Source organism: Arachis duranensis, chromosome 2 (genome assembly GCF_000817695.3).
Source record: "Arachis duranensis cultivar V14167 chromosome 2, aradu.V14167.gnm2.J7QH, whole genome shotgun sequence".
Taxonomy (NCBI): Eukaryota; Viridiplantae; Streptophyta; class Magnoliopsida; order Fabales; family Fabaceae; genus Arachis; species Arachis duranensis.
In genome coordinates, this window is record NC_029773.3 from 92,216,065 (window position 1) to 92,243,148 (window position 27,084).

At 29.4% G+C, this 27,084-nt stretch overlaps 3 protein-coding genes across 4 annotated transcripts; 2 read left to right on the forward strand and 1 right to left on the reverse strand.

The window, feature by feature from the left end:
* The first annotated feature begins 1,869 nt into the window (after positions 1-1,869).
* Positions 1,870-4,607, forward strand: LOC107476177 (B3 domain-containing protein At2g36080). 2 transcript variants are annotated; one of them, XM_016095937.3, is made up of 2 exons: positions 1,870-2,806; positions 4,199-4,607. In XM_016095937.3, the coding sequence occupies exons 1-2, from the start codon at positions 2,035-2,037 to the stop codon at positions 4,459-4,461; spliced, it is 1,035 nt and encodes a 344-aa protein (XP_015951423.1). In that variant the 5' UTR covers positions 1,870-2,034; the 3' UTR covers positions 4,462-4,607. The 2 variants fall into 2 exon arrangements, with proteins under 2 accessions (XP_015951423.1, XP_015951424.1); XM_016095938.3 differs by having other exon boundaries at positions 4,202-4,607.
* A 10,345-nt stretch (positions 4,608-14,952) lies between these two features.
* Positions 14,953-16,952, forward strand: LOC107476315 (protein trichome birefringence-like 8). The gene is made up of 4 exons (XM_016096117.3): positions 14,953-15,287; positions 15,790-16,179; positions 16,270-16,428; positions 16,643-16,952. The coding sequence occupies exons 1-4, from the start codon at positions 14,953-14,955 to the stop codon at positions 16,950-16,952; spliced, it is 1,194 nt and encodes a 397-aa protein (XP_015951603.1).
* Positions 16,571-25,040, reverse strand: LOC107476178 (uncharacterized). Its single transcript, XM_016095940.3, has 17 exons — positions 24,886-25,040; positions 23,698-24,172; positions 23,079-23,173; positions 22,458-22,622; positions 21,966-22,353; positions 21,352-21,470; positions 21,105-21,177; positions 20,805-21,025; positions 20,266-20,359; positions 19,576-19,767; positions 19,036-19,139; positions 18,811-18,898; positions 18,434-18,580; positions 18,143-18,268; positions 17,678-17,848; positions 17,273-17,332; positions 16,571-17,169 (listed from the first exon to the last, which is right to left on the reverse strand). The coding sequence occupies exons 1-17, from the start codon at positions 24,927-24,929 to the stop codon at positions 17,056-17,058; spliced, it is 2,676 nt and encodes an 891-aa protein (XP_015951426.1). The 5' UTR covers positions 24,930-25,040; the 3' UTR covers positions 16,571-17,055.
* Positions 25,041-27,084: the final 2,044 nt, after the last annotated feature.

The following is a 27,084-nucleotide window of genomic DNA, read 5'->3' on the forward strand; positions in this document are numbered from 1 at the left end:
ATTATAAAAAAATTTATACAATTATTTAATAAAATTTGTTCATAGCATGACCTAAAAAATATAAAGTTATGATCCAATTAAAACTAATTTAATTTCACAGAGATAGAATTCATAAAAATTTACTAGATCGAGTAAGATCGGTCCAAGAAGTCATGATGCGAGTCAACAGTGACGGAGTTTGACACAAAATTTTGAGCGCAAAAATTTAACATAAAATTTAATAATAATATTTATATAAAAATAAAATTTATAAATATAATTATTTTTTAAATTTGTTACTAATAAGATAATAAATAAATAATTTTATAAATAAAAAATATAAAATAGTTTATAATAATATTTTTCGAGTCTTTAATGACTTAAAATCTTCAATAATTGAATCAAAATTTATCATATAAAAAATTAAATTAAATAAACAGTGAAATATAAAATAATATCAAATTAAATAAATAAAAAATACTTAATTTTTTTATATTTAAATTCAAAGATAGAGGGAGTGTTGCTTGTTGAATAAAGAGTTGTGAAATATTAATTAATAGAGAAGCTATTTTTTATTTGATTTGATTGTTAGATGATATTTTTTTATTCTTATCTTTTTTTGTTAGATAATTTTTTTATTTGATTTGATTTTATCTTTTAATTTTAATATTTTGAAAAAGCCAACAAAAACTCACCCAATTCACCCAATTCAGTCTAAATTCAACGTATTTTAAGTTATAATAAAATATTTGAACTAATTAAACTATTTTTTATTTTTTAAAAAAATATTACTAATTTTTTTATAAAAAATTTAGAGAATTATGATTTCATTGTCTCAATTAAACTACGTTTCTACGAGCCAATCTACTTGATATATTCAACCCGACCCGACTTGCATATATAATAAGCAAAGACCTTGTCATTCGCTGCTTCAAATGCATGCTATCTTCAACTCAGCCCTCACTATAGCATGGGATAAATTTTCAAATACTAATAAGGAAGAAACCACTACTACTGCAAGTGAAAAATTTCAGAAGTGATGATCACTCATTTTTAAAATTATCTCCATCAAATTTAGGTATTTTATAATTTCAATTCATTTAAATTTGTTTAAAATTATTGTTAATTTAAGTATTAGAATTTATTGTAAGATTCTCACTATCTTCCAGACAAGGATGTCGAATAATTCATCTAATATCTAAAAGAACAAGTAAAAACTTTCATCCAAATTAAAGAAGCGTGAATCTCGCATCCAAATCTAAATTTACCTTGGTTTTCTGTATTACCTCGGAACAAAATTTATATATTTAAAAAGTTTCTTAAACAATAAAATTAAAAATTAAATTATTTTTATTGATATGTTAATACACAATATATAAAACTCTTTTATATTATTAATAATGTATTACAAATAATTTTACTGTATGTACACAAAAAATAAGTCATCAAATTAGTCATATTTAAAAATATATATTAAAATATAATAATATACATTAAAAATGAATTAAACATATATATATATTAATATAAATTAATTTTTAATCGTTATTCAAATGATAATGTCAAAAAAATATTTTTTATAAAAATATTTTATTTAAAAATATGACTTATTTATTTAGTCATATTTTAAACAAAAACATATTTTTATAACATATTAAAATTTAGCCGGCCATACAATCTATTGTCAAAGATCAAAAGAAAACATTTTCTTATGAAGACAATTATAGAATTTTTATGGTAGTATCCATCTTGAAATTATGTAATATTTATTTATAAGTTGATAAAAATATAAAATAAGAAGGAAAATAGAAAAAAGGAGTAGTAAATATATGATTAGTTTTTCATTCTTTTACTTTCTTTGATTTATATATTAGAAGAGAATGGATGCCCTACTCTCTCTCTCTCTCATTGTCATATCTTTGCAAACAACACATAAACAAACTCCATCAAATACTTCCCACAGTTTCCACTCTCTCTCTCTCTCTCTCCAAAACTAAATATAAGCACTTGTTTTCTTTTCTTTTCTTTGCCCCCTCAAAAAACAAACAAAAAACAATGTCTATAAACCACTACTCTTCTTCCCCTATGGACCTCCAAGAAACGACACCCTTGTGGTGGACTCAACAACCACAACCTCCTCTCCACTTCAACAATAACATTCATAATTCCCAAAACACCCCTCGCTTCAACCTCAACAACGAAGAAACCGACACCGCCACTACGTCACACGAAGGAGACGAAGAAGAAGAAGAAGAGAATCTTCCAGAACCAATCCAACAAGACGATAACAACCACCAACAACAACAACATAACGAGAGAATGTTCGAGAAGCCGTTAACGCCAAGCGACGTTGGAAAGCTTAACCGTCTCGTCATCCCAAAGCAACACGCCGAGAAGTACTTCCCTCTAACTGCCTCCGCGACTGAGTCAGGCACCGAGTGCAAGGGTTTGTTACTGAGTTTCGAGGACGAGTCAGGAAAGTGTTGGCGATTCCGTTACTCGTATTGGAACAGCAGCCAGAGCTATGTGCTAACCAAAGGATGGAGCCGTTACGTTAAGGACAAGCGTCTCGACGCCGGCGACGTCGTTTCCTTCGAGCGCCACCGCGCTGACTCTCAGAGGCTATTTATTCGCTGGAGGCGCCGATCTTCTCCGGTGGCGCAAGTTAGCAGAGCGCCTCACGCTGATGTGAATAATGACAAGACTGGTGTAGCGTGGACTAGCGGATTCTATTGTGCGCACCCTCCTTATCCTGCGCATCATCTTCATAACCAACACTTAACATATCCACAACAACATGAGGGGAGTAGTAGTAGTCTTCATGCAGGTATGAAACTTTTTTTTTATTTAATTTTAATACATTAATAATCTAAAATTATACAATCAACTAAGAGTATAATTTTATACACAATTAATATAAAATATAATCATTTTTGTTATTATATCACTAAATATACGTATATAATACGTTAGTATATAAAAATTAAATTTATTAATGTGATTATATATAATTGGATATTATTTTACTATTACAAATTTTATACTTCTTAAAAATATTTTCATTTTGATTTTTGTTTACTCTTCTCTAGTGATTTTGTTTAGTTTTTTTTTCATTTTATTACTTTAGTTTGATTGATGAGGGTGGGTGGGTAATTGGGTATTACTATTATTATTTCACAAGGATTTGTTGATTTCATGGAATAATGAGTGCTGCAATCTTATTTTACCTAGATGACCTTTTTAATGATTATTTGTTCTTGTGATGATTTATTTGTCTCTTGAGTCTTAAGATTGAAGCTTCCGTTTTCGGTGCATCCAATTTGGTAATATAATTGTCTATTTATAATGCATGTCTTTTTGATGAGATAAGAATATAATGAAGAACCTATTGTTTTTTGCTTGGAAGAAATGATGTTTTATTATTTGTACAATGAGAAATAATAAAGCATGATGAATATAATTCCATCATTTCCATTTCTCTTTAATTAGTCATCTCTAATTACTATTAGAACACCTTTTTTTTATTTACTATAAGATTATATAAATAATTATTAATTACACTCTCATGAAAGTGCGTGGAGGTTACCTTCCAATTACTTTGGAAAAATGTGAGCTTATTAGAACTTTAAAAGTTAGAAGCCTTTTGTAGTTTGTGTAATTTTTTGGGATTTGACCAAACTACCCCCGTGAAGAATACGCGCCCATTTTTGGTTGAATGAAATCATGAGCATGAAAACAATTTTCTATGTTCCTTCTTAGTACCTTTTTCTTTCTAACAAAAGCTTGCAGGTTCAGAAAACTAGGCGGTGCCCTTCAATCTGTTTCCATCACTTCATCCTCATCACAATCAAAATTTTCCTTGTACTTTTTTTAATAAAATAAATAAATAACCTAGACAAAATATTAAGGTGAAAACTTAGATGACTTGACGTGAAATTGATAACTAAGAATCGTTAGATTTAGTCAAATCAGTCAAATTATCTAGCGACTCTTAGTTATCGACTTCACGTGAAGTTGACTACAATTAAGTTTTTACCGAATATTAAAATATATTTAACACAAGTATTAGATGTTTTGAATTAATTAAATCTTATTATGTAGTGATAGTTAGGTGATTAATTAAAGTATTGCTAATTCATTTGTTTAATTAATTAATTAATTAATTATGATTGAAGCATTGGCACTGACATGTGCACGTGTTTAATTGAAATGGTTGAAGTAGGGTCCCAAGGGAAGAACCAAAGGATGAGACCAGTTGGAAACTGTTCAAGTTCAAGTTCGAAGGTACTTAGGTTGTTTGGGGTGAACATGGAATGCCAAACTCAACATGATGATGATTCTCAACCTTCAACAACAAAAGAGGATACTAGTAATTCAGATACCCACCATTTCTACCACCATAATTATTATCATCAACCTTCTAATAATTCTCACCCTAATCACAATCACATGTTACCTCATCAACAATCATACTACTATTAGCACCTTAATTAATTAATTAATTAATTAGCATATACTATATATGTGCTAGTTAATCCCACCCCCTTTGATTTGATTTTGCTTTATTTGATTTTGATTTTGTTTTTTGGGGTATGCTTCAGGTGTAAGATATAACTATATGTAATCTTTATCCGGTTAATNTTATTATTATTATTATTATTATTATTATTATTATTATTATTATTATTATTATTATTATTATTATGTTGAAGATTATGGAGTATCTTTCTTGTCTTAAATTGGGGGGGTGCATAAAGATGCAAGTGTATTATTTAATTTTGTTATGGGATCTTGATGTTTTGGTTCAACCCGACATGTCAATTTATCTATATACCATGGTGCGAATAAGTGGCCATGTTCCCAATGTTGTTAATTAAAACTATGCTTCTACGTAGTAGTACGTAGGAGTATTAAATAAGGAATGGATATAATATATCAATATTGTATAAAGACTTCAATAATAATGATATTAAATTAAACTAGGTACCTAAATTAATAAGTATATGTATAGTAGTATTAGGCTTAATGAAGATTGTCCATTTGGTTTTGGAACTTTGTCCATCCACTATCCTAATTTGAGTTATGCGAAGTTAAGAATTTTGTTTGCAATATGTTAATTAAAGGGGAGAAAATCTTAATATTTACAAAAAATAACATACAAAATTTAAGTTATGAATGTATTAAAAGTGTGTGTATATATAATTGTCATTGAAAATTTCAATAAATTCATTATTTTGTTGCATACAATTTTTTTTTTGGTGACTGTTGTTGCATACAATTTGAGCATCTTTTATTTATTTTGATATTATAATATTTAAAAAATAAAAAAATTGTATGTATGTGTTGAATAACTATTTATGTGTTTCTTTTATCAGTTTAAATTTTTGATATAAATAGTTTCATGACATAAAATTAAAAATTTTTATATGTCAAAATTTAAACTTTAACCTTTGTAAATCTTCAAAAAAAAACACATAAAAAATATAAGACAAATAAAAAAACTAAAAAAAAGTTACATAAATCTAAAAAAAAAAATTATGAGTAACGCATTATAAATAGATATAATTAAAGGTTTCCAATATATTATTAGCAATGATAAAAAGTTTTTAAGTTGGCAAATGATGCACCCATATTTGCTTGAACCTTCACATTATTGAGGTCCATGCTTCAACTAAGAATAATTACTCATTTTGAGCTTTATTTTGGATGTTGTTTGCAATGCAATTGACTTATATATCTCTAATGGATCGATTATATTGTCTCTTATCTTTAACTAAGTCAACCAAGGCAATTATGATTTTTAAGGTAGAAGAACATTAGCTTCTTTAGAATACATAGAGTTTAATTTGGCCTTTTTTTTTCTTTTGGGTTGGGTTATTGGGTGCAATTAATAATATGCTTCTATTATATAAGGGTAATTGATAATGCTTTGGTACTATTTTGTTTTCTATTTATATAGGAGTACTTGAAATTCAACTCAATCTCTAATTTGAAGGGAATAAATATTGGATAACTTAATCAACTTGGTTTAGTCGAGTGGTCAGCTCACTCGTTCACGTAAGTAAATATTGGAAATTCGAATCCTATCTCATATATGTAACAACTCATTGGCCAACGACAAATCTTTAAATAAAGTTCATATCTGCGACAAATTAGATCATTAATTTGTCGGACTAAAAAATACCATAAAAAAAATGATTTCAGCCAACTAACCAATGACCGGATTTGATAAAATTAATGGCCAATTTTATGGTGCCTATAAGTTTTTGTCTAACTTACTTTTTGTAGTAAATTTTGAATTTTTAAAAATTATTTATTTTTATATCTTTTAAATTAAATAATAACTTTTAATCTTTTGTAGTAAATAAACACCACTTTTTAGACACCATAGAATTCACCAAAGAGGAGTATTAGGGGGCCAGTAGAAATTGTGATATATAGCCATCAATTAGCCATCATAAGTGTATTTAACGGTGGGAGATTATATCCAATGATATATGATTACTCATTTTACTTTTAATGGTTAAATGCTGGCCAAATTTTAACAAAATTACTGTTCCCCTAGACTTTCTCTTCACGAAAATTGATTGAACTAAATTTGAGGTTATTTAAAAAACTTTATATTATATACACATTCATATGATTCAAACAAAATGGGAAGCCTTAAAAATCTTAATGGTTTTACTACTTTGGATTTTTGGCTTTATTAATGGATGGCAAGATCATAGTATAATTTCTTTGAAACGGCCTTCAATGTTTGTGGGCCTTCAAAAGCTTTGTAATTAAGCATCATAATTATACATAATTAATAGAAACATCTTTAAACAGTTTCCTTTTCCCAACATTCTAGTTAAAGTTGATAAAAAAAATCGTCCAAAGCCCAAACAAATTAAATCCAACACATTTGGTAAATATGGAAGTCAACTAGCCATTCTCTTGGCATCTTTCCATTTTGGAAAAGCCACTACTATATATAAATAATTAGTGTCATTTTTATGAACATCATAAAAATTTAAAAATTCTTCTACATATTAAATAAATTAAAAATAAAAATATTTTTCTTCTTTCATTTTGTAATGTAAAAGGTATTTTTAGATAGAACTAACCATTTTCCTATACATTTAGTTTATTTCAGGGAATGAACATTTGATTTATATTTAAGTAAAGTCTTAAGTTTAAACATATGAATAATAAGAACAACATATGTTATAAAAATTTTCTCTCATACTACTATAGTAAATCAAATTGAAATAATATAATAAAGAATTTAATTTGAATGTACTTTTAATATAAAAAAACATTAACAAAATCAAATAATTAATCGTGTATTAATATATCAATAAAAATAATTATTTATTATATTTAAAAAATAAATTAAATATATCAAAATTAAACTCATAATAAATTGTAAAATATTAAATAGTATCTTTTTTTCTTTTCAAAAATTAATCCAAAGATAGCATAATAAGGTCATCTTCAATTGCCTAAAATTGCAAACTCCATCAAAAGGTTGTAGTGTGTCATCATTTTTATGATTATGAATTAAGTATTAATGATGATGTCCAACCAAACATGACCATAACACTTCACAAAAGGTCATGACGGTAAATAAATAAATAAATATTAATTATAGTTATTAGAATATTTGAATGATGAATTTGTGTGAAAAAGAAAGTAGCAGGTAGTGAATAAGATTATGTATGTGTGTGGATGTGTGTGATTGCAACAGGATGTCAAGCAGATGAGAAGATGAGAAATCGCCGAGGATAAAGATATAAGGATGTGACATTCATGAATTGACCCAATTAACATCTCATTTTCTCACTTTTTTCTTTTAAACCGTGCCTAAAACAGAAATAAAATGTAGGTAAGACAGAGAAAAAGAAGAAGAAGGTTTTAATATTAATTTAGAAGTCTTAAGTTTAAATTTCGGTACAAGTAATGGTGAAGATGAAAAATAATAAAGAGATAAATAAATTTTTTACATAGATAATTTTTTAAAAAAAGAAAATTATTTTATTTTTTAATTATTAAAAATAAATAATTAATTCTTTATTTTTTTACATAAATACCTCTTTTCATATAGAATTATCCTTAAATTCTTTATGATCTTTAAAGTTATATTTTTCTTTATTCTTTCCTTGGCATATAATTAAGTTAATTAATCTTGATAAATTGGATAAGAAAACTAAAAAAAATAGAATAAACACTCAAATTAATCCTCAACAAATTTGTTATAAATACTTTAATTTTTGAGTAATTTTTTATTATTATTAAAAATAAAGAAAAATCAACATGTTTAATAAACAAGCTTGTTAAATATGTTAATTTTTCTGTATTTTTAATAAAATTTTTAACATTTATATTATATAAACAAATTTTATTAAAAAATAAATTCTTAAAAAAATAAATTAATTTTCCTTCAAAAACCAATTTATTTGATGGATAATTATCTAAAATAATAAAAATTTAATAAAACTAAAATATCTAATTTTTTTTTTTAAAAAAGAAGAAGCAAAAGTGGAAAGAAAAAAAGAAATTGAGTGGGTTTTGGAGAGAGAGAAAGAGTATAGTAATTAGTAAGTGAACACAAAAAGGAAAGGAAGGTAAAGAAAAGCAGAAAAGATAAGAGAGTGCAGAGAGGGGGCAGAGAGTAAGGTATGGTGTGGTGAGGTACCATTGGCCCCATTCACTCACTGTTTTCTGACGTCATCCACCTCCCATTTTGAGAAATGAAGAACTACTTTTATGTCTTTGTTGTAATTCACTTATATTATTCTGGAATCTACTTCCCCACTGTTGGGATTCTCCCTCAAGATTTTACACAATCACATATATACCCACCTCCTTCTTCTTCTTCATAATAATAATAATAATAATAATAATAACAATAATAATAATTAATGTGTGTTTTAATTTAAATTTAATTATAATAAGAATTTAATTTTGATATATTGTTAACGTAAAATAATTTTATACGTACATCCAATTACTAATGTCATATCAGTAAAATAATTATATTTTATATTGACTAAGTATAAATGATCATCTAAAAAAATTGATGTGATTACACGACTATGTAAAATGTTTTACATTACCAGTGCATCAAAATTAAACTCTTATAATAATTAAAAAAATATTTTAAATTTATTTAATTTTATAAACTATAATTTTTTTATTAATTAGAAAAACTTCAAATTGTTATATTTTATACTATTAAAAAAATATATGAGAATGAGTTTTAGTTTTATTTATTTAGAAAAGGTGTATGCCAATACTATATATACAAGAAAATATATAGCTAAATATAAATAACATAAGTTTGTGTATATATATCAAATCAATATGAATATATGGGAGGGCATGGTAGTGCTAGATAGTCATATTTGTGTGCTGTTAATTTGGTCCTTGGTGGGTTGTTGAAGGTGGTGGATGTGTACTTGATTTGATATGATATGATATGATAGATAACACACCCCAAGATGCATGTAGCAAATATAAATACATATATAATAAACCATTCCTTCTTCCATTTACAAATTAAATACTTTCATTCATGTGCTCAATCTGACATCTTCAACTTGAGTGATAATTCCAACTTGACAACAACATTATTTGAACATTAATTAATTAAATTAATTGATTAGCTTTATCTATCTTTTCTTGCTACCACAAAGCAGGTGCTAAATGATGACAATAATACTAGATTAAATTAATTAATATCATTTACCAACTCAGAACCTAAATTAAGTCATTAGTTTTAATGTTAAAAGATTTCATCCTAGGTATTCAATTATATATATTGAAATTATTTTTTTGTTTTCTAAGAAACTCCTTATAAGTCATGCATATCACATTAGATTATTGTTTGTCTATTAATTAGAACAACCTTTTATTTTAAGTTCCTGGTCTATCTACTTAATTATATAACTACCACTTTATCATTGTACAATATTATAGAATTTTATTAATATGCTTTAATTGACTTATTTACTTAAAATTGATCACTTCAATTTTGAAAGTTTCAATATATTTTATCTATATGAATTCAATATTAATTAAATTTACATTTTTATCAAATAATAAATAAAATGAGTTAGAATATTGTATTAATTATTCCATAAGTCTTTAGAATTTAAAACTTTGTTATATTGAATTTTTATATTAAATAAAATTTTTAATTAACTCCTTACTAATTATTTTTGTTAAAAATATAAAATTATTTTAAAATATTAATTTTTATTTTTGATCTAGAATAAATTGTATATAATATTATTTTAGAAGTAAGTATTTTAGAATTATTGTATTTTTTCAAAAGATAACCACTAGTAGTGATGTAATTACAAATTTTTACCTATTATAAAGATTTAATTACAATCTTTTAAGTAAGGTAGGGAAAATCGAGATTTTACGTAAAATCAAAAAAGTAAATAAAAAACATAAAACGTAAAATTTTAATAAGATTTAAATCGTAAAATCGTTAGACTTAGTACAAATTTCATAAAATTGATAAACTCATTTAAAATTGTAATATCGAAAGATTTTAAGAGTTAAATCGAGATTTTAGTTACAATACTTTCAACTATAGAAACCTAATTAAAATTATAGGGAGTATAAAATAATTAAATCTATAAAATAATAGTGTAAAATTAAAAAAAATTAACTAAAAATGTTAAAATTTGTTTTAATTTTAGTACAATAATTAATAAATATTAAATAAGACAAATTCTGATTGTTATTTTTGCTTTTCTAACATTATCGGTAAATATAAATAGCATTTTTTGTTATTGTTTAAATGATGGTGATGGCGGTGATGAGAGACAAAAATCATAAGGATGATGTTGGTTACACTTGCTTATCTTAATTTGTCATCAAGACTCAAACATGTGAATGGAAGAAAGTCATATATGCATAGATGGAAATGCAACACAAGACGAAATTTAATACAAACACGTCAACAATTTAACATGCTATATGGTCCCCCTCCTCCACTGTCTTCTTGCCAGATATCTGTTTTTATATGGTAACATTTTATTGTTTTTTTATTAAAATTTATATATATGTTAGTAATTCTATGTATGTATTTATAAGCATCTGCAATACTATAAGCAACACGCAAGAAATTGAAGGTAAGAGGAGAAACGTTAACAAGAACACAATGTGGGGTGAAATGTTTAAACAAAAATGGGAAAAAGTGAAAATAAGGCAAAGAAACAAAAAAAGGAGACAAAGATATATCCTTGGAGTAAGCAAAAAACACAGCATATCAATCCAAGGAAAATTTTAACATTAATGCTTCATTGGAAGAAATTGATTATGATGTGTGATTGATTCACCCCTTCTAATAATAGGTGTTTGAGAAATCATTCATTTTGAGATTACTATCATCATATTTTGGGTCAAATTATATTATTTCAAAATTAATTGTTATAATAAGTATGTTAATACAAAAAATAGAAAAAATAATAGATAAATTTTATTATGTCTTTTTCTTTGATTTTGCCGCATATAAATTTTGGATAAACAAAAAATCAAATTAATTTTATCTTAAAATATTTTAATGACTATTATATCTATTATTTTCTATACATTTATATATTTTAACATTATAGTTTTGCTTTCAAATATTTAGTTGCTAAATATATACATAATATGCTCATTAAATAATCACTCATATATTTTTTATTAGTTTAAATTTTTAAGAGATAATTTTTTGATATAACATCAGAATTTTTACAACAAAAAATAGGGTTTGATCTTTGTTAATCCATAAAAATTTAAAAAACAAAATTTTTTTATAAGGCAGAATGACAATTTTAAAAAAATATTAGAAATATAATTATTTATATCAGTTTAAATTAAAAAAATAATTTTTTGACATAAATAAATAAATATACATGATATATATACCATTTTTTCAGTAATTATCTTGTGCAATTATAAAAATATATTCCATTTATTATTATTATTATTATTAAAATTCGATTTTGTTGCACCAACATTATAAAACATTTTATACAGACGTTCAATCACATCTATATTTTTAAATAATTATTTATACTATAAATATAAAAAAAAGCCCCTTTTGTTGACATAATCTTACCTAATTTGATGACATATGTATAAAATTATTTTACTTAATACATGAAAAATAATTTATTCTTATTAATTATTATGTGTAGAAGATTAATAATTTATAAGAGATGGGGGTCATGCGGGGAAACTGGCAGAAAGCAAGCGATGATTGTGAATGATAGATATCATTTGTGGCAACCTGAGCTTTGTCTTTTTGGCTGATTAGAATTCAATGTATGTATGTGGATGAATAAGGAGTTTTATTTGGACCACCACTTCTTTCAATTCAATATATTTCAAATTTATTTGCAATCTATCTTTCTATCTATCTATCTATCTATCTTCTCAGATAATATATGATCATGATCATGAAAATGATAACACACACTAAAGAAACAACACTTTGATTGATTGATTAGGTTTTCACCGTTTCAAGTTTCAACCACTCTCTATGTATTATTTGCACGGTACCTGCTATATTCTTCAGGTTTATTTTGTAGATCCCCACCTCAATAAATAGAACAAAAAAATATTAATATTTTATAGAAAAAATTTTAATTGTACAAAAAATACCGATATTTCAGTTATTTTAACTGTTTATCTAAATTATAAAAAATATATATAATATATATTAACGATTAAAATAACTGAAACACTGATATTTTTGGTACACTTGAAATTCTTCTTATTTTATATATTGTGGAAATCTATATATAAATTAAACTTTTTCTTATATAAATGTTTAGTAAAAGTGCTATTTAAATAGAATCTTAAAGATAGCAATTATTTATCAAAATAAATAAGAATTATGCTCAAATAATATATTATTATATAATTTATTCCACACATCAATATCCAATGCAAGTAACTTTATATTCATATAATCATCTTAATATATATCAATCAAATATTGTAATAAGTCTCGGCTCATCAATTACATCACTTTGAACAGAGAAGTCAAATAAAATTTTAAAATATTATTAAGTGTTTACCAATGAAAAAAAAAAGAAAAAAATAGTATTATCTAAGTGAAACAATTCAAAATATTAGAGATTGAAAAGCCAACTTTCAAAAGAAATAACAATAATATAACGAATTACCTGGCCTTAAAATAAAAATTTTATAACTCTTAGACTCAGGTTTAATAATTATCTTTTAGAGGTGCTTCTTCTAAGCCCCTATACTCGTCATTATGATAAGTATCTTTGTAATATTTAATTATTTGTACATTATGAAATATGAATCCTAAAAGTATTTTATTTTCTCGGATGAGAAACTATTTGTATAAAACTGTTAGAAGCTATTGAAATCAGGGTGTGACACGTATAATGAAGAAGTGCTTTTGATTATGATTGATAATATATATGAATATGTGTGTTACCTAAACTTGAATCTCTACAAGTATTCATTTTTTTTTTTTTGTGTGGACCCAAAATGGAGTAAGAGAACTTGAACTCATCATTTGTCTTTATCAAATAGTGGTATCATATTCTTGGCTTATCCAAGGGAAAATGCAACAAAATTAGGCACCCATTATTAAGCAAATAATGCAACATAATTAGGCAAGCTAGGACATTAATAGTAAAATCAAATATGACAAAATAAATAAATAAATAAATAAATACTGTGCCATGTGATTAATATAGGGTCCATACAAGAGGCCCATTTAGCTTTTACAATTGAGATGGAGACTAATTTTGAGTGGCTCACAATCTCACATGCTCTAATATATAGTGGGAGGGTCCCAACCAAAATTATATGATAGGTATTTATCATTGGCATCTTCATATAATGACCAAACTAAGAAACTAATAATATAATACCATGTTAATGTAAAATTCTTTCTATAAAATATCAATCTAACTCCCTGTATTTAGATAATTTCATACTAAAAATATTGAGTTTGTAGGGTAATTAGGAACATGATTTTGTAGGTCTAGCTCTTGTGGTTAATTAAGTTAATCTTAAACAAAATTTCACAAAGCAAAGTAAAATGAATAGGAATCTTAACTTATTTTTTAAATTATCTTTCTAATTTTTAAATAAAAAAATTGTAAACTTTATTTTTATATTTTCAAAAAATAACATATATTTAAAATTTTACTTATAGATATTAAAATAACAACTAAGGGAATAAATTAATACTTTTCATGTAAACATTAGATCAATACACCCACCGGATTAAGCCCAAAACTATTTGAATTTGGATACTCTAAATTTTAGATTTTCATTTTAGAGGATAAAGTTAAATCTCTTACAATTGAATGTTTTCTCTCTCATGGTTTTTCTTGGTCCCATCTATGAAATAAATAGTGATAGATCATACTTTACCCTCTAAAGTAAGTTTCAAAATTTTGAGAATCCAAATCCTAAGTATTTACACTAGTAACTTAAAAGTCATGACCCAATAAATTTATCCGCCTTGGTCTGCTTAAGCAAATGTCGGGAGTTCGAATCGCGTCTTGTGCATGTAGCATCCCGTTGGCCAGCTACAAACTCTTAATAAAGTTCAGTATCGCGGCGAATTAGTTCTTGATAACCAAACCAATTTTTTTTGTTTTTTATTTAAAGTAAAATAAGAGAATTTTTTTTACCAAAATCTAAAAGAAAGAGGACTCTCCCACCAATAAATAAGAATAGAAATAAAAATGTCTAGGATATTAGTGAATTTTGAGAAATTTTTATATCTCTCATTATAAACCGGATTTTGAATTTTGTGAATCTAAAATTTGTAGAAAAGGCTCTTCTCCAATTTAATTTTTAACATACTAACTACCTATCAACATAATTATCAAAATCCTTCCGCTTTTCGTGGATCTTCTTCAACCCTATAATCAAACTAAACATCTAACCCTCAACATAAAAATTAAAAATTTTACTAAATAGAGTCCAAAAAGAATGAATAGAGAATTGGCTTATGCAGTCACTTTTGTCATTCTCTTACTATCTTCCCTATTATTTTTCAACTTTGAGACCCTCTTTGATCAAGATTCTCCTTCATATTTTGGTTTCTTGTCACGTATCATCCCCAAGAATTTTCATGCACAGCCATCAGTCGCCGGAGGCTGCGATTTTTCAAGAGGCCGGTGGGTGTGGGATGAAGCCTACACTAGTCAATCATATGATGAAAGATGCCCGTTTCTTGATCCCGGTTTCCGGTGCCAGCAAAACGGACGGCAAGATGATGGTTTTCACAAATGGAGATGGCAACCGGAAGGTTGTGATCTTCCCCGGTATGTGATGCACACTTCGCTCATTCATGCATGCATGCATGCAAGAACTTGAGTGAGTGAGACTTAGCTTTCTCATTGTTAATTCTAACTATTCATATATAGTAACGTCTTTGTGTAACAATTTATAGATAAATTAGAGTTCAAATTGCCAACAAGAATTGTTTCATGTGGATTTCATCATCAATTTTTTCCTCTTTCTTTTTGTTGTTTCTGGAGAAGAAAAGAGGTTTGATTTGGTAAATAAAAGCGAGTATAGTGGAGAATGGTTAACAGTCTGTTAGAAACGTTAGCTGAGTATGAAGCCAATCGAGCACTAGTGGACACAATAATCTATTTATAGTAGTTAATTAGTTATATAGGGTTAGGGCCAGTAATGCTTAATTCCCATAAGTGTGTATCATACTATTGATTTCGATGGAAAATTATTAACCGGTTTAGTAAATTCTATGCTAGCATTCTCATTTTTCTCTCAACTTGTATAGTCATATATTGCTATTCTCAGATTCAACGCCAGTGACTTCCTAGAGAGGACTCGAAATGGACGGGTGGTGTTTGCCGGCGATTCGGTCGGGAGAAACCATTGGGAGTCTTTGCTGTGCATGCTTTCTATAGGGATCTCTAACCTGTCCAACATACATGAAGTGAATGGAAACCCTATAAGCAAACACAAGGGCTACCTTGCAATGAGGTTCAAGGAATACAACATGACAGTAGAGTACTATAGGGTACCATTCCTCTCCGTCATCGGTCGCCCACCGCCAAATTCAGCTGCCGAGGTTCGAATGACTATTAGGGTTGATGAGTTGCACTGGTATTCCAAGAAGTGGGAGGGAGCAGATATTCTTGTTTTCAATTCAGGGCACTGGTGGAACCAAGACAAAACTATCAAATCGTAGGACCAACCACAACCTTAAAAAAACCTTTCGGTGACTAAGAATTGTTGCTGATGATTGATGAACTCCCTTTTTTGCTTTGTCTTCAGGGGTAGCTACTTCCAGGAAGGAGGGAAGGTGAATATGACCATGGATGTGATGGAAGCATTTAGGAGATCCTTAGAGACATGGAGATCATGGGCATTAAACAATTTAGATCCAACTAAGAGTTTCATCTTCTTTCGAAGCTATGCCCCTGTTCATTACAGGCAAGTAGTACGGGAAATGATTCATCATTACACACTTTGTTAGAACACTCGCTCTCCGTGAACTCACAGTAATGCATAAAACAAAAACACTAATTCCATTTGAAAAATTTGATTTGAGGATTTTCAACTATTGGTACCTGGCTTATAAAACTATTTTTGTTTGTTGATTTTTCCGTATATTTGAATGAGGATTAACTATACAGTGAAAGTGTAGGAATGGGACATGGAATGAAGGGGGAAACTGTGACATGGAGACAGAACCAGAAAAAGACCCTAAAAAACTTGAACCTGATCCATACTATAACAGAGTTATATCTGATGTTATCAGACAAATGCAATATGGGAACTGGAAAGTGCAATTCTTGAACATCACGTATCTTTCAGAGCTGAGGAAAGATGGTCACCCTTCCAAGCACCGGGAGCCGGGCACCCCAGTCGATGCTACTCAGGATTGTAGCCACTGGTGCTTACCGGGAGTGCCGGACACATGGAATCAACTTCTTTATGCTCAACTAACTCTCTAAGAACTTCCCCCAGAAAGTGCAGAACAAAGGCCAATCAAAATTTCTATCTGACCACAAAGAATGTTATGTTTTGGTAGCTGTACATAATCTGAATTGCTTTTGATTATTTTTCTACGTCGTCTTCGTCATCCGAGTCCACATCAATGGCTGCCATTTGCTTCACTTTCTCAAGCTGCCTCAAGAGCTCCAACCTTTCTCGTCCATAAGTCGATGGAATCTGCAAGAAAGACAAGTCAAATTCATATGAGGTGATGACTGGAAGATCATCGTTGTAAGAGATGATGAAACGAATAAAAAGTAGGAGCTCCACATGTACATACCAGACCCGGTACATATCTCTGAATTGCAGCCAACATGGCTGCATGCCCAACTGCAGTAACCTGTGCAAAATAACATTGTCATCCTTAGTAGGTGACACTGGATTGCTATCATAAGGATATAAAATAACATTTTGCTCTTTCGTTGCTAATGGATTCCATATCTTTCTAATTCCTTAATGTATAAACGCAGCTTTATCTTATTATTTCTTTTAGATATTTAAAGCATATTTTTTAAAAAAGATAACGAATAGATTGATTGTGTACAAATAACTCGCTCTGATTCACGATCAATAATAAGAATAAGAAAAGGATTTATAAATCCAACTACTTTTAGTTAGGTCTGTGATTAAGGATTAACAGTATGCTACACTAGTCAGAATGGAGATTCAAGGAGTTAAAACTTACTGGAAGAAGCATCAAAACACCAATAGGAACAACTGAAGCCATGTCAGTCACCGTTCTTTTAAGCGTTTTCTTCTCCTTCTCAGTCAATTCATCCCCAATCAGAGCCCTTCTAAGCAATCCTGTAGCAGCAGCGACATCAATAGCTAGAAGTTGAGTTCCTTGCCAGACATCCTGCTCATTGAGTAGCAAATTTCAAATTCAGACAGGTCTCAGATGTTATAAAGACAACTCATAACTTTGGTCGAAACTTTATTTCTATTCATTTTATGAAACAGTGAGCACTGTCAATATTACCAACACTGCTCAATAAATATCATGCTACCCAATTTCCCATTTCAGTTTCTATAGATGGCATGGGAGAAAAATAATTACTCAAGCTTCATTGATTAATGTGACAGATGAACTCAAACCAAATAAATAAGGATAATGTTCACATTAAAGAACCACCTCCAGAATAAAACATACCGTTCCTGTTTCTTTTAATTTGCCTAAAGATTTCTCTATGATATTTTCCTTCTTTTGAACCCTGGACAACTGAAGAGATCCAGCAGCATCACTATAACGAGCACCATCATCAATGACTACTAAATCCTACAAAAGCAAATATAAAATGTTAAATCTAAAAGTGTACACCAAGCCAAAACCAACAGAAAGTTAAAGAATATAGTTACTCCTTCATAGTTTCTCAGAAGCAACATGAAAAGGAACAAAATATTTCGTACTTGCAACTTACAAGTCATAGAATTTCCGATGTACCTCGTTATTTTCTGATTGATATGTACTATTTTCGACGCGTTTCTCAAGTTCCATTAACTCCTTTCTCAGAGTCTCAAACCGGCGGAATTCACTGGATTCTTGGTCCATGATCCCTACATTTGGTGGAGACTGCTCATCATGATTATCCTGCAAATAAGATTCATAGTCCACATTAATCAGAGGTCAACATAGTATCCACCCAACCACTAGAGCAGATAATTAGATTCACAGATAAAGCAAGAAATCATAGTGCCAGTTTGATGTCCTATGCTGATACATGAACAAATCAAAGCCAAATAACAGGTTCTCACTGAAGACACAAAGACGCAAGAGAATTCTCGCTGAAGATACAAAATGGCAAAGAGAAGGAAGCATACAGAAGCACTCACATCAGCCTCCAGGTCAGACTTTCTGCTACCACGAGGTATAATGATGTCCAAGAATCCACGAGATTTTCCAACATTTCTGAAAAAAACACATAAATAAAAAAACAGAAATAACATTTTACCGAAGAAAGTAACAGCTGACAATAGAGTGAAGCTTTCAGAATACCAGTCACTAGATAGGAAAACAATAAAGCTAAAAACTAAGGAATTTCATACCTTTTGCTCCTATCCACCCTTGCATTTGCATTCTTTCTGCTTTTCCCTTTTGTAAATTCTTGATCATCACCAACTTGTGTGTGAGACTGACCACCACCAACTCCCTGAAGTGAGTATAATAAAATTGTTACTGACCAGAAAATGCAGACTCTTATAAGGGGAAACGAGAGGGGACAAGTATCCATGGACGTCGAGCAACATACTGATGAATTTTAGCAAGAAAATAATGAAATTGGGTACTACTTATAGAATTTAATCCTTTTCTAAAATAAAATAATCAAGACACCTTAAATGCTATGGGAATAATAAAAAGAACATTATCCAAGCATACAACTGAAGTTGCATCGATATTCACAATGCTTTGAAAGCCAAGACACAAACACAGGCTCAATAGCTCCAGTCAGTCTTATCTCCTAACGAACATATAGAAGTGAGAAACACTAGATAGTTATCTAGATAACAACTATAATTAGAAACCAAATAGGGATATGCATATTCCACTTTCAAAGTGGAAAGTCATTGAGGGAAAGGAAGCCATACCTGCTGTAAAGAATCAGCCTTCGCCCTGAAAGATGCTTCCAGGAATTCAGCTTCTTTCCTAAGTTTTCGTATTTTTTCCAGGTCAGAACAGGCTGCTTTTATATGCTCTTTTCCAGAAATAGAGCTTGATACATGTAACTCTTGGAGCAACTTTTCGAGTCTTGTCACAGCTTCTTCAACACTTTTCAATGCCTGAGAAATGGCAGAGATAAGGCATAAATTAAAAAAAAAAAAAGATATATGAAAACAACACTCTCAGCATCTATTTTGACTGTGCTCATTACGTAATTCATACAATACTAAATATTAACTATGGAAGCACAGACATCAGAACATTTATAGTCCCTTCTAAACAGATCAACTTAAAATATCTAAATTTGCTTCCTAATCTTTACCATTATAAAATGCAATAGATGTACAAATTTTACTTTTGGAATAACAGATAAATCAAATATAACACACACACACACACTAAGTAAAAGGTAAAATCATCTGGATAAGTTGACACTGCCTTATCACTGACAGCATAGAAGGCTAGGAAGATAGCTCAACCTACCCTGTTAAAACCAAATAAAGCCTAACAATAACTTATCAAAAAACCATATTAACCCTCAAAGTCTAGCTTTGCAGACTTAACTGAATTGGAAGCAGCATACATTGATAAAATAATTTTGAAGCAGGGAAACATACCTCATCAAATGAATCTGAATCTTTTGCAATTGACTTAACTGCAGATCTCTGTCTATCAACTGTTTTCTTGATCTCTTTTTCTAATGTCTTCTCCCTGCATTTTACATTTTTACAAAGATAAAATGAAACAATTTTCGGATTAAGAAAATCTAGGTAAAAAATCAGCTTCACAACCCCTGCAACTATACAGTCTCTTTCAGTTGTTCTTACAAAGCTTTCAGCTACAAATGATTCCAATATCCATAGTTTACCCCAAACATTTAATTGAAATTTAAATGGCTGAATTTTTTTTCAATGAATATGCATATGCATCTACTGGAATACAATTAGAAAAGCAGACAGACAGACACAGGAAAAAATATATATCATGGAAATTGATATAAATCTGTAAATGCATGCGCATATATAAGATATCATTTTAGAAATGCAACTTGTGGAAGACTGCATCAACTTCTTGTGCCTAACATAGAAGATAAATAATAAACATCTTAAATAAGAATCTAATGTATTTAAATTATATTGAATGGTGGTTCAGTTACCCTATTGACAGAAATTCAGCTGCTTTCACATTTGAGGGGCTTTCTAGCCATGTACTATATTTGATAAAGCTCTGAATCCAATGAGAACAAACATAAAATGCCTGGGGTACTGCTTCAGCATTTGGGGGACCTTCATCTTTACTTTTATGCGTGTGAGTCTGTTTTGTAATGCTGGTGATACCCGGATAAAAAGGAAGCCAGTCCAGCTCTTCACAAACTACCTATGCAGTTAAAGAGCTTTTGCCAAGTTAAATTAACTAATAAGCAAATCTGCCATATGCAGTGAATTTAAATACCAACCTCCACATACAATTGGTATGAACTAATGGATGAGAGCTGAGGGTAGTAAAAAACGCTGCCTCCTATAAGGTACCTGATGATACAATGTTTGTAAATACTAACCAAAAATACCTATTAATAATAATTATCTTGGTCAAGTACTACAACAAAACTACTAGTAAGCTCAGCACAAAGCTACTAATAATAAGATTCTTAGAACTGTAAGAAACCTGACATTCTAAAGGAATAACATCAGTAGAAGTTAAACCTGATGATATCTTCCAGTGGATCATCAAGGGTATCAAAACCATTCGCCAAAAGGAAGGACCGTGTACTTCTTCCTAAAGCGATAAAGAATCCAAATATAGCCAAATCCTTCTCCAAAACCTGCACCATGAAAAAGTTTTATTGAAGCTCTCTGTTACGACAAAGTAAATACATGACAGGAAGATGATTTAGCTTTGCTATACTCAAATCAATTCATTTCTTCATTGTTTTTGTTACTTATAAGAAAGATCTGTCCTTCATAACATTTTAGTTTTCATATTAAGTAAACTTAGTTCGTACATTTTTCCACATTTAAAATTAAATAGATAAATAAATCTAGACATTATGAACTACTTTTCTGTTTCAAAATTTAACCAAAATAAAAAATTTCAAGAACAATGTCATAATTGTGGATCTCAACACAATTAAACTAAGGTCAGAAACATTGGACCATAACCCCATCAACCAATAAGAATTTGTATACCAGTGCATTTTCAAGCAAAGTATAGGTCTGACTATGGTAATTTAGCTGTGAGACTTATGTGTAGTCAGTTGAACTGAGTATGAATTCAAGAAGGTTAAACCAAGCTGTCTTCAGAGATGCATGTAACTTGCCTCAATACTTTCAGAAGTTGTCAGTCTTGACCAGATTTTCTCCTTATCAATAACTTGCTGCAGTTGCCTCTGAGCAAGATTCACCCAGAAAACAATCTCTTCTGAACCCCATTCATCTTTTGCTCTACAGGCTGCAGCTCTTGGCCCAAAATGAACAAGAAATTCTCTGTGCAGACCAATATCCTTTATAGAATTATAAGCTTGGCTTACAGGAATTAGACCAGCCAGCATGTCCATTAAACTACCAGTTATCTCTGCGATCATGGAAAAGAATTGTGAACAAGAAACTTTGGCCGGGCCAAGTTTAGAGACTACAGCAATGCATGTTAGTGCAAGCAGAAGAAGGGACGTGTCACTTGCACTGCTTGACCCCATACTTTTTCCATTCCTGGGAAATTAATTAAAAGATCAATCATGTATTTTATCAAAAAATAAGAACAATGAAAGCTAATGGCTCAACATATAAAAATGCAATGTTGAGAGTGAACATACAAAACAGCAGTAGCGGAAAAGCGTCCATCCCCTTCAAACTTATTAACAAAGGATGCCACAACAGCTGGAACCTGCTCAGACCAGAACCATTCATATGCTTCGGGCATTTGGGTTGATAATTTTTCTCTAATTAAACCCTCCAGGGGAGCAGATAGCCTCAGCAAACTGGATCAATGCCACGGTTGAACAAATTAGTCCCAAAACAACTATAGAGTAGTACAAAGTATTGAAATTAAGCAACTCACAGGAATCAGGGGGAAGAAATAACAATTAACATGGCAATAACAGTATACAAAACAATTGCATCATTAAGTTCAAGTAGCCAACCCCAGCAAATGGGAAAAAAGTTTGATTCTTGTTCTTGTTGATATTTGAAAGTCATCAGTATGATATAAAACTTCGACATTGAAGGTACAAATCAAGTCAGTATTTACTAACGTTAACACACAAATCCATAAATGTAAGACAATAGCAAAATATATTACTGCAGTTCTTCACACAAGTTCAGGTATAGAATTTCTATTACTCTCTAATAAATAAGCCTAACTTATTTATTGTTTGCTATGTCTAAAGCAAAAGAAAGAAAGAAATAATGAACCAAAAGGCAAAGCAAAATGGTACCTCCTTTGAACAAAGACATTGACATTTCTGTCATCGCTGCCATCTCTTCGCGATGAAATTTCACTTGCCGCATGCAATAAGGAGAAAACAGCAGCCTGGATGAATTAAAGCAACCTGTTACTTAATTTGTCATAAATTTTGATGAATTGAAACAGAGCTTGAGTAAAATATGACCGATGGGATAGTACCATTTCTTGTAGCAAAGACAATAGAGGAAACATTACCCAAATTCATTCATGATGAAGCTCATCCACATACACATACATAGCCATTCTAGATATAGCTCAAATATTATGACCAGAAACAATAATCAATAATAGGTTCAGTCATCTCTGATATCCATGAACCCAAGTACATAAGTGTTCATATAATCATAACCATACTTTGACATCGCCAAACGTTGCGGCATGCTTATCTTGGATTGCAGCAAAGGCACGCAACTAAGGCCAATAGTGACACTTTTCCCATTTACATTTCATCTAGCAAGAATTTGTCTTATCTATGCACAAGTTGATCAACAAAATTAATTGGTTGTTTCCCATTAAAGGCTGTCCATCAAAATTCATGGTTTACACATGATATGAATCAAATAATACCATCAAAGGGTTCATGACAATACCTGATATGACACTGGCTTCACCCATGCATTTTGGTCTACCCCAAGCCAGGCAGTTGAAACCCAGGATACTCTTGCTAATGATTTATGCTCTTTAATAGCTAATTCAAAAACCCTGGCAGCGTCATATAAAGCTTGAACAAGTGCATCACAGAAGTCTCCATCTTCAAGTGAGCTATTAAGTTTCACCCTCATTTTCTCGAGGTCTGTACTCGTGCTAGATTGGGGACTCCCGTTGACAGTCACACCATCATCAGCTGAGGCAAATGGGAAAATGTATCCCCTCCTCCTGGGTTTGGAAAGCGTTATATAGTACTTCCCACACCCCTCCAAACCAGCATCACCATTCGACACAAAAAATTGTCGTATCAGGCAGCCCTTTCTTGAATTACCCCATTTATTTCGTAACAAACACCGCAAAGCCAATACTTTTCTGCCTGTGCAAGGGGAGCCATTGGAAGGCCAACAATTTGAAGAGCTGCAGAATATATTGCAATCAGAAGAAACACTCACTCAGAAAATTGCATAGTAACAAACTTGGAATTATTTATATATATAGAAACAAAGGACCAATAGCTCAACCATACTATTTCATTGGTTGACCCAATCTCTACGTGTGCGCCGGAGGGAGGGTGTTTGGATTAATCATACTTAACGGGAAAGTCTTTTAACAACAAGAATTTTTCCCTTTAATTTAAACAAGCACCAACTCTTAATGGATTACACTCTGTTTAGTGTTAAGGCACCATTTGACATTGTATAATCAAACTGCCACCAAAATACTGAGTCGTCTTGATAAATTAACAGCACAATAACACAAATCAAAATAATTACCTACTAAAAGAAAATAAAAAAAAAAGTAAAAAACGAAAAAAACTTGAAAAGCAGCAAGCACTACACTACACTACACCTATCATGTATCCTTCTTCACCGAGCCTCACTGTTCACCAAACTCGTGACAGTTACACTAATTTCGAAAACACAACAGACATTTCCATTTATTTTCCAGTAGCTAAATCCAAATCATGCTTAAATAGAGTTCAATCCAGTAAAGTAGATTCACAATTAGAGCGAATTGAGCTCAGACGAAACCTAGATACGCTTTGATGGAAACCTAGCAGGAATCTTGAAGTGAATCTTGAAGCGAAAAATGAAGCAAGAAAGAAAAGAATAGATGGAGTTTGAGTTCACCTTAGTGAAAGGTAGTTGTTGTTAGCGTTCAATTTGAGCGCCATCACGAAATTGAGTTTGAGAGAGAGAGAGAGAGAGAAGAAAGAAAGAAAGAAAGAAAGAAAGAAAGAAAGAGAGAAGAGAAGCCAAGAAGAGGAGAGAGAGAGAGAGAGAGAGAGAGAGAGAGAGGGAAAGAAGAAAGAGAGAAAAAAGAGAGAGAAGAGAAGCCAAGAAGAGGAGAGAGAGAGAAGGTGGTGACGTGGCAGAGATGGGTGCTTTATTATTATCCGAAGACGTGGACAACACAAAAATCACACACACTCAAAGTTCACACTTCACAACCGATTTAGTTAAAATTGGAATTTGTTAATTCTTACAATTTTTTAATATTATATTATAATTTTAAATTCTAACATATTCAAATTATTCTAACATTATATATTTTACGTTTTTAATTTGATTTTCTGATTTTATATAAAACTTCGATTTTAAGTGTCTTGTGCATAATAAATTAACATTGTTATTGTATTTTTTGAAATTATAAAATAACTTTTTTTATACAATTTTAATTATTCACATATTTGACATATAAAATATTTTATATATTTTACTTAAACTTAAAATATTATATATAAATTTTAATTTATCCAATTATTTTTATTTTACAAAAATATAAACTTTAATAAAATACTTAGGTAAATCTAGAAAAATATTTAATTAGTATTCCAAAAATTTGTTTTTATAATTTTAACTACTCAATTCCCAAGGAATACAATTGTCTAGAAGATAATTTGGTTGCTGAAAATAATGATGAATATTTTTTTTTTTATTTTGGACACTATACTATACAAATTGGAATTGTATAAACAGAGAGAATAAATTCTTTTTATAGTTATTTTTTTATTATTTTATTGCTATTCAAAGTGTGAGTCTTATCTTTTTTAATCTCTCTCTCATCCTATAAAAAAAAGATCTATAAACTTATATCTTTATCATATCATTTACCTTATTTTAGACATTGTTGATGAATATTTTTTTATGAAAATTCACATGCAATTAAATAATTTAATATTTTTAATTAAATTATTATATAATAGATTTCTTTTTTGGTTTCACACGGTATTTCTCAACCCAACTAATTCGTCGCGAATTTAAACTCTGCACAAAGCGAGACTCAAACTCTCGACACTTACTTAAGCGGATAAGTGAATTGACCAAATTATTATATAACAATTGGTTATTATATAACAGACTTTTACTATTAATTTCTCGTAAAAAAAAAAACACTATTTTTTGAAAAATTTTGGTCTTGCTAATAATAGTAAGCCATGGGTGGTACTTCTTTTTTTTTTCCCTTTTTTTTCTTTCGGGTCAGACAATATGAGCAGCTTGGATTTGGAACTTAAAATCAGAAATCAGAACCTCTTTTTGTTTTGTATTGTCTCCATAGAGAAAAGCCTTATAGCTTTAGAACTCATCATGGCTTCAAGCCTTAAACAAATTTGCAGCCCAATCCAATGGAAGTTAAAAGTTAATTAGGATTTGACAATTGTTTTGGTATCTTTTGAAAGAGAAATTATTTTTTATTATGTCTTATTGTATGGTAAATTTATTTTGTGTATTTTTAATATATGAAATAGTGACAATTTTAACTAATACCATTTATAGTTAAAGTTTGTAAAAAAAAATAAAGTTTTTGAAACATGTATTAAATACACTTTAAGATTACCTAAATATTTTTTAAACTCTATATTCCAGTTTAGAATAGAAAAAATATAATGTAATACCAAAATCTATTTAGATTTTAAGTAAAACGCAATTTTTCAGATTTAAATAAAATACTTAAAAATATTTCACATGTTAGATATGTATATAATGATAAAAATGATATGAAATGATAGAAACTCAAGAAAATAAAAATATCCTCTAGTGTTGATAAAATTAAAAAAAAATATATACTAAACATTATTTTAGCTTTATTTAACATGTAAAACTGGATCTTAAAATAATATATTAAGAGATAAATTATTTTTTCATTTTCTTTATGTAATGAAGTTTTTCCTTGTGAATGATATATACTCTAAAAAGCCAAGACACTAGTAATAAGAATTTTAATATATAAATCTAATTTTTTACGCAATAAATGAATTGAAAATGAACATTATTTGTTGTTTACCAATAGAAATTTATATTTTAGCAAATATTTGTAAATAAAAATTT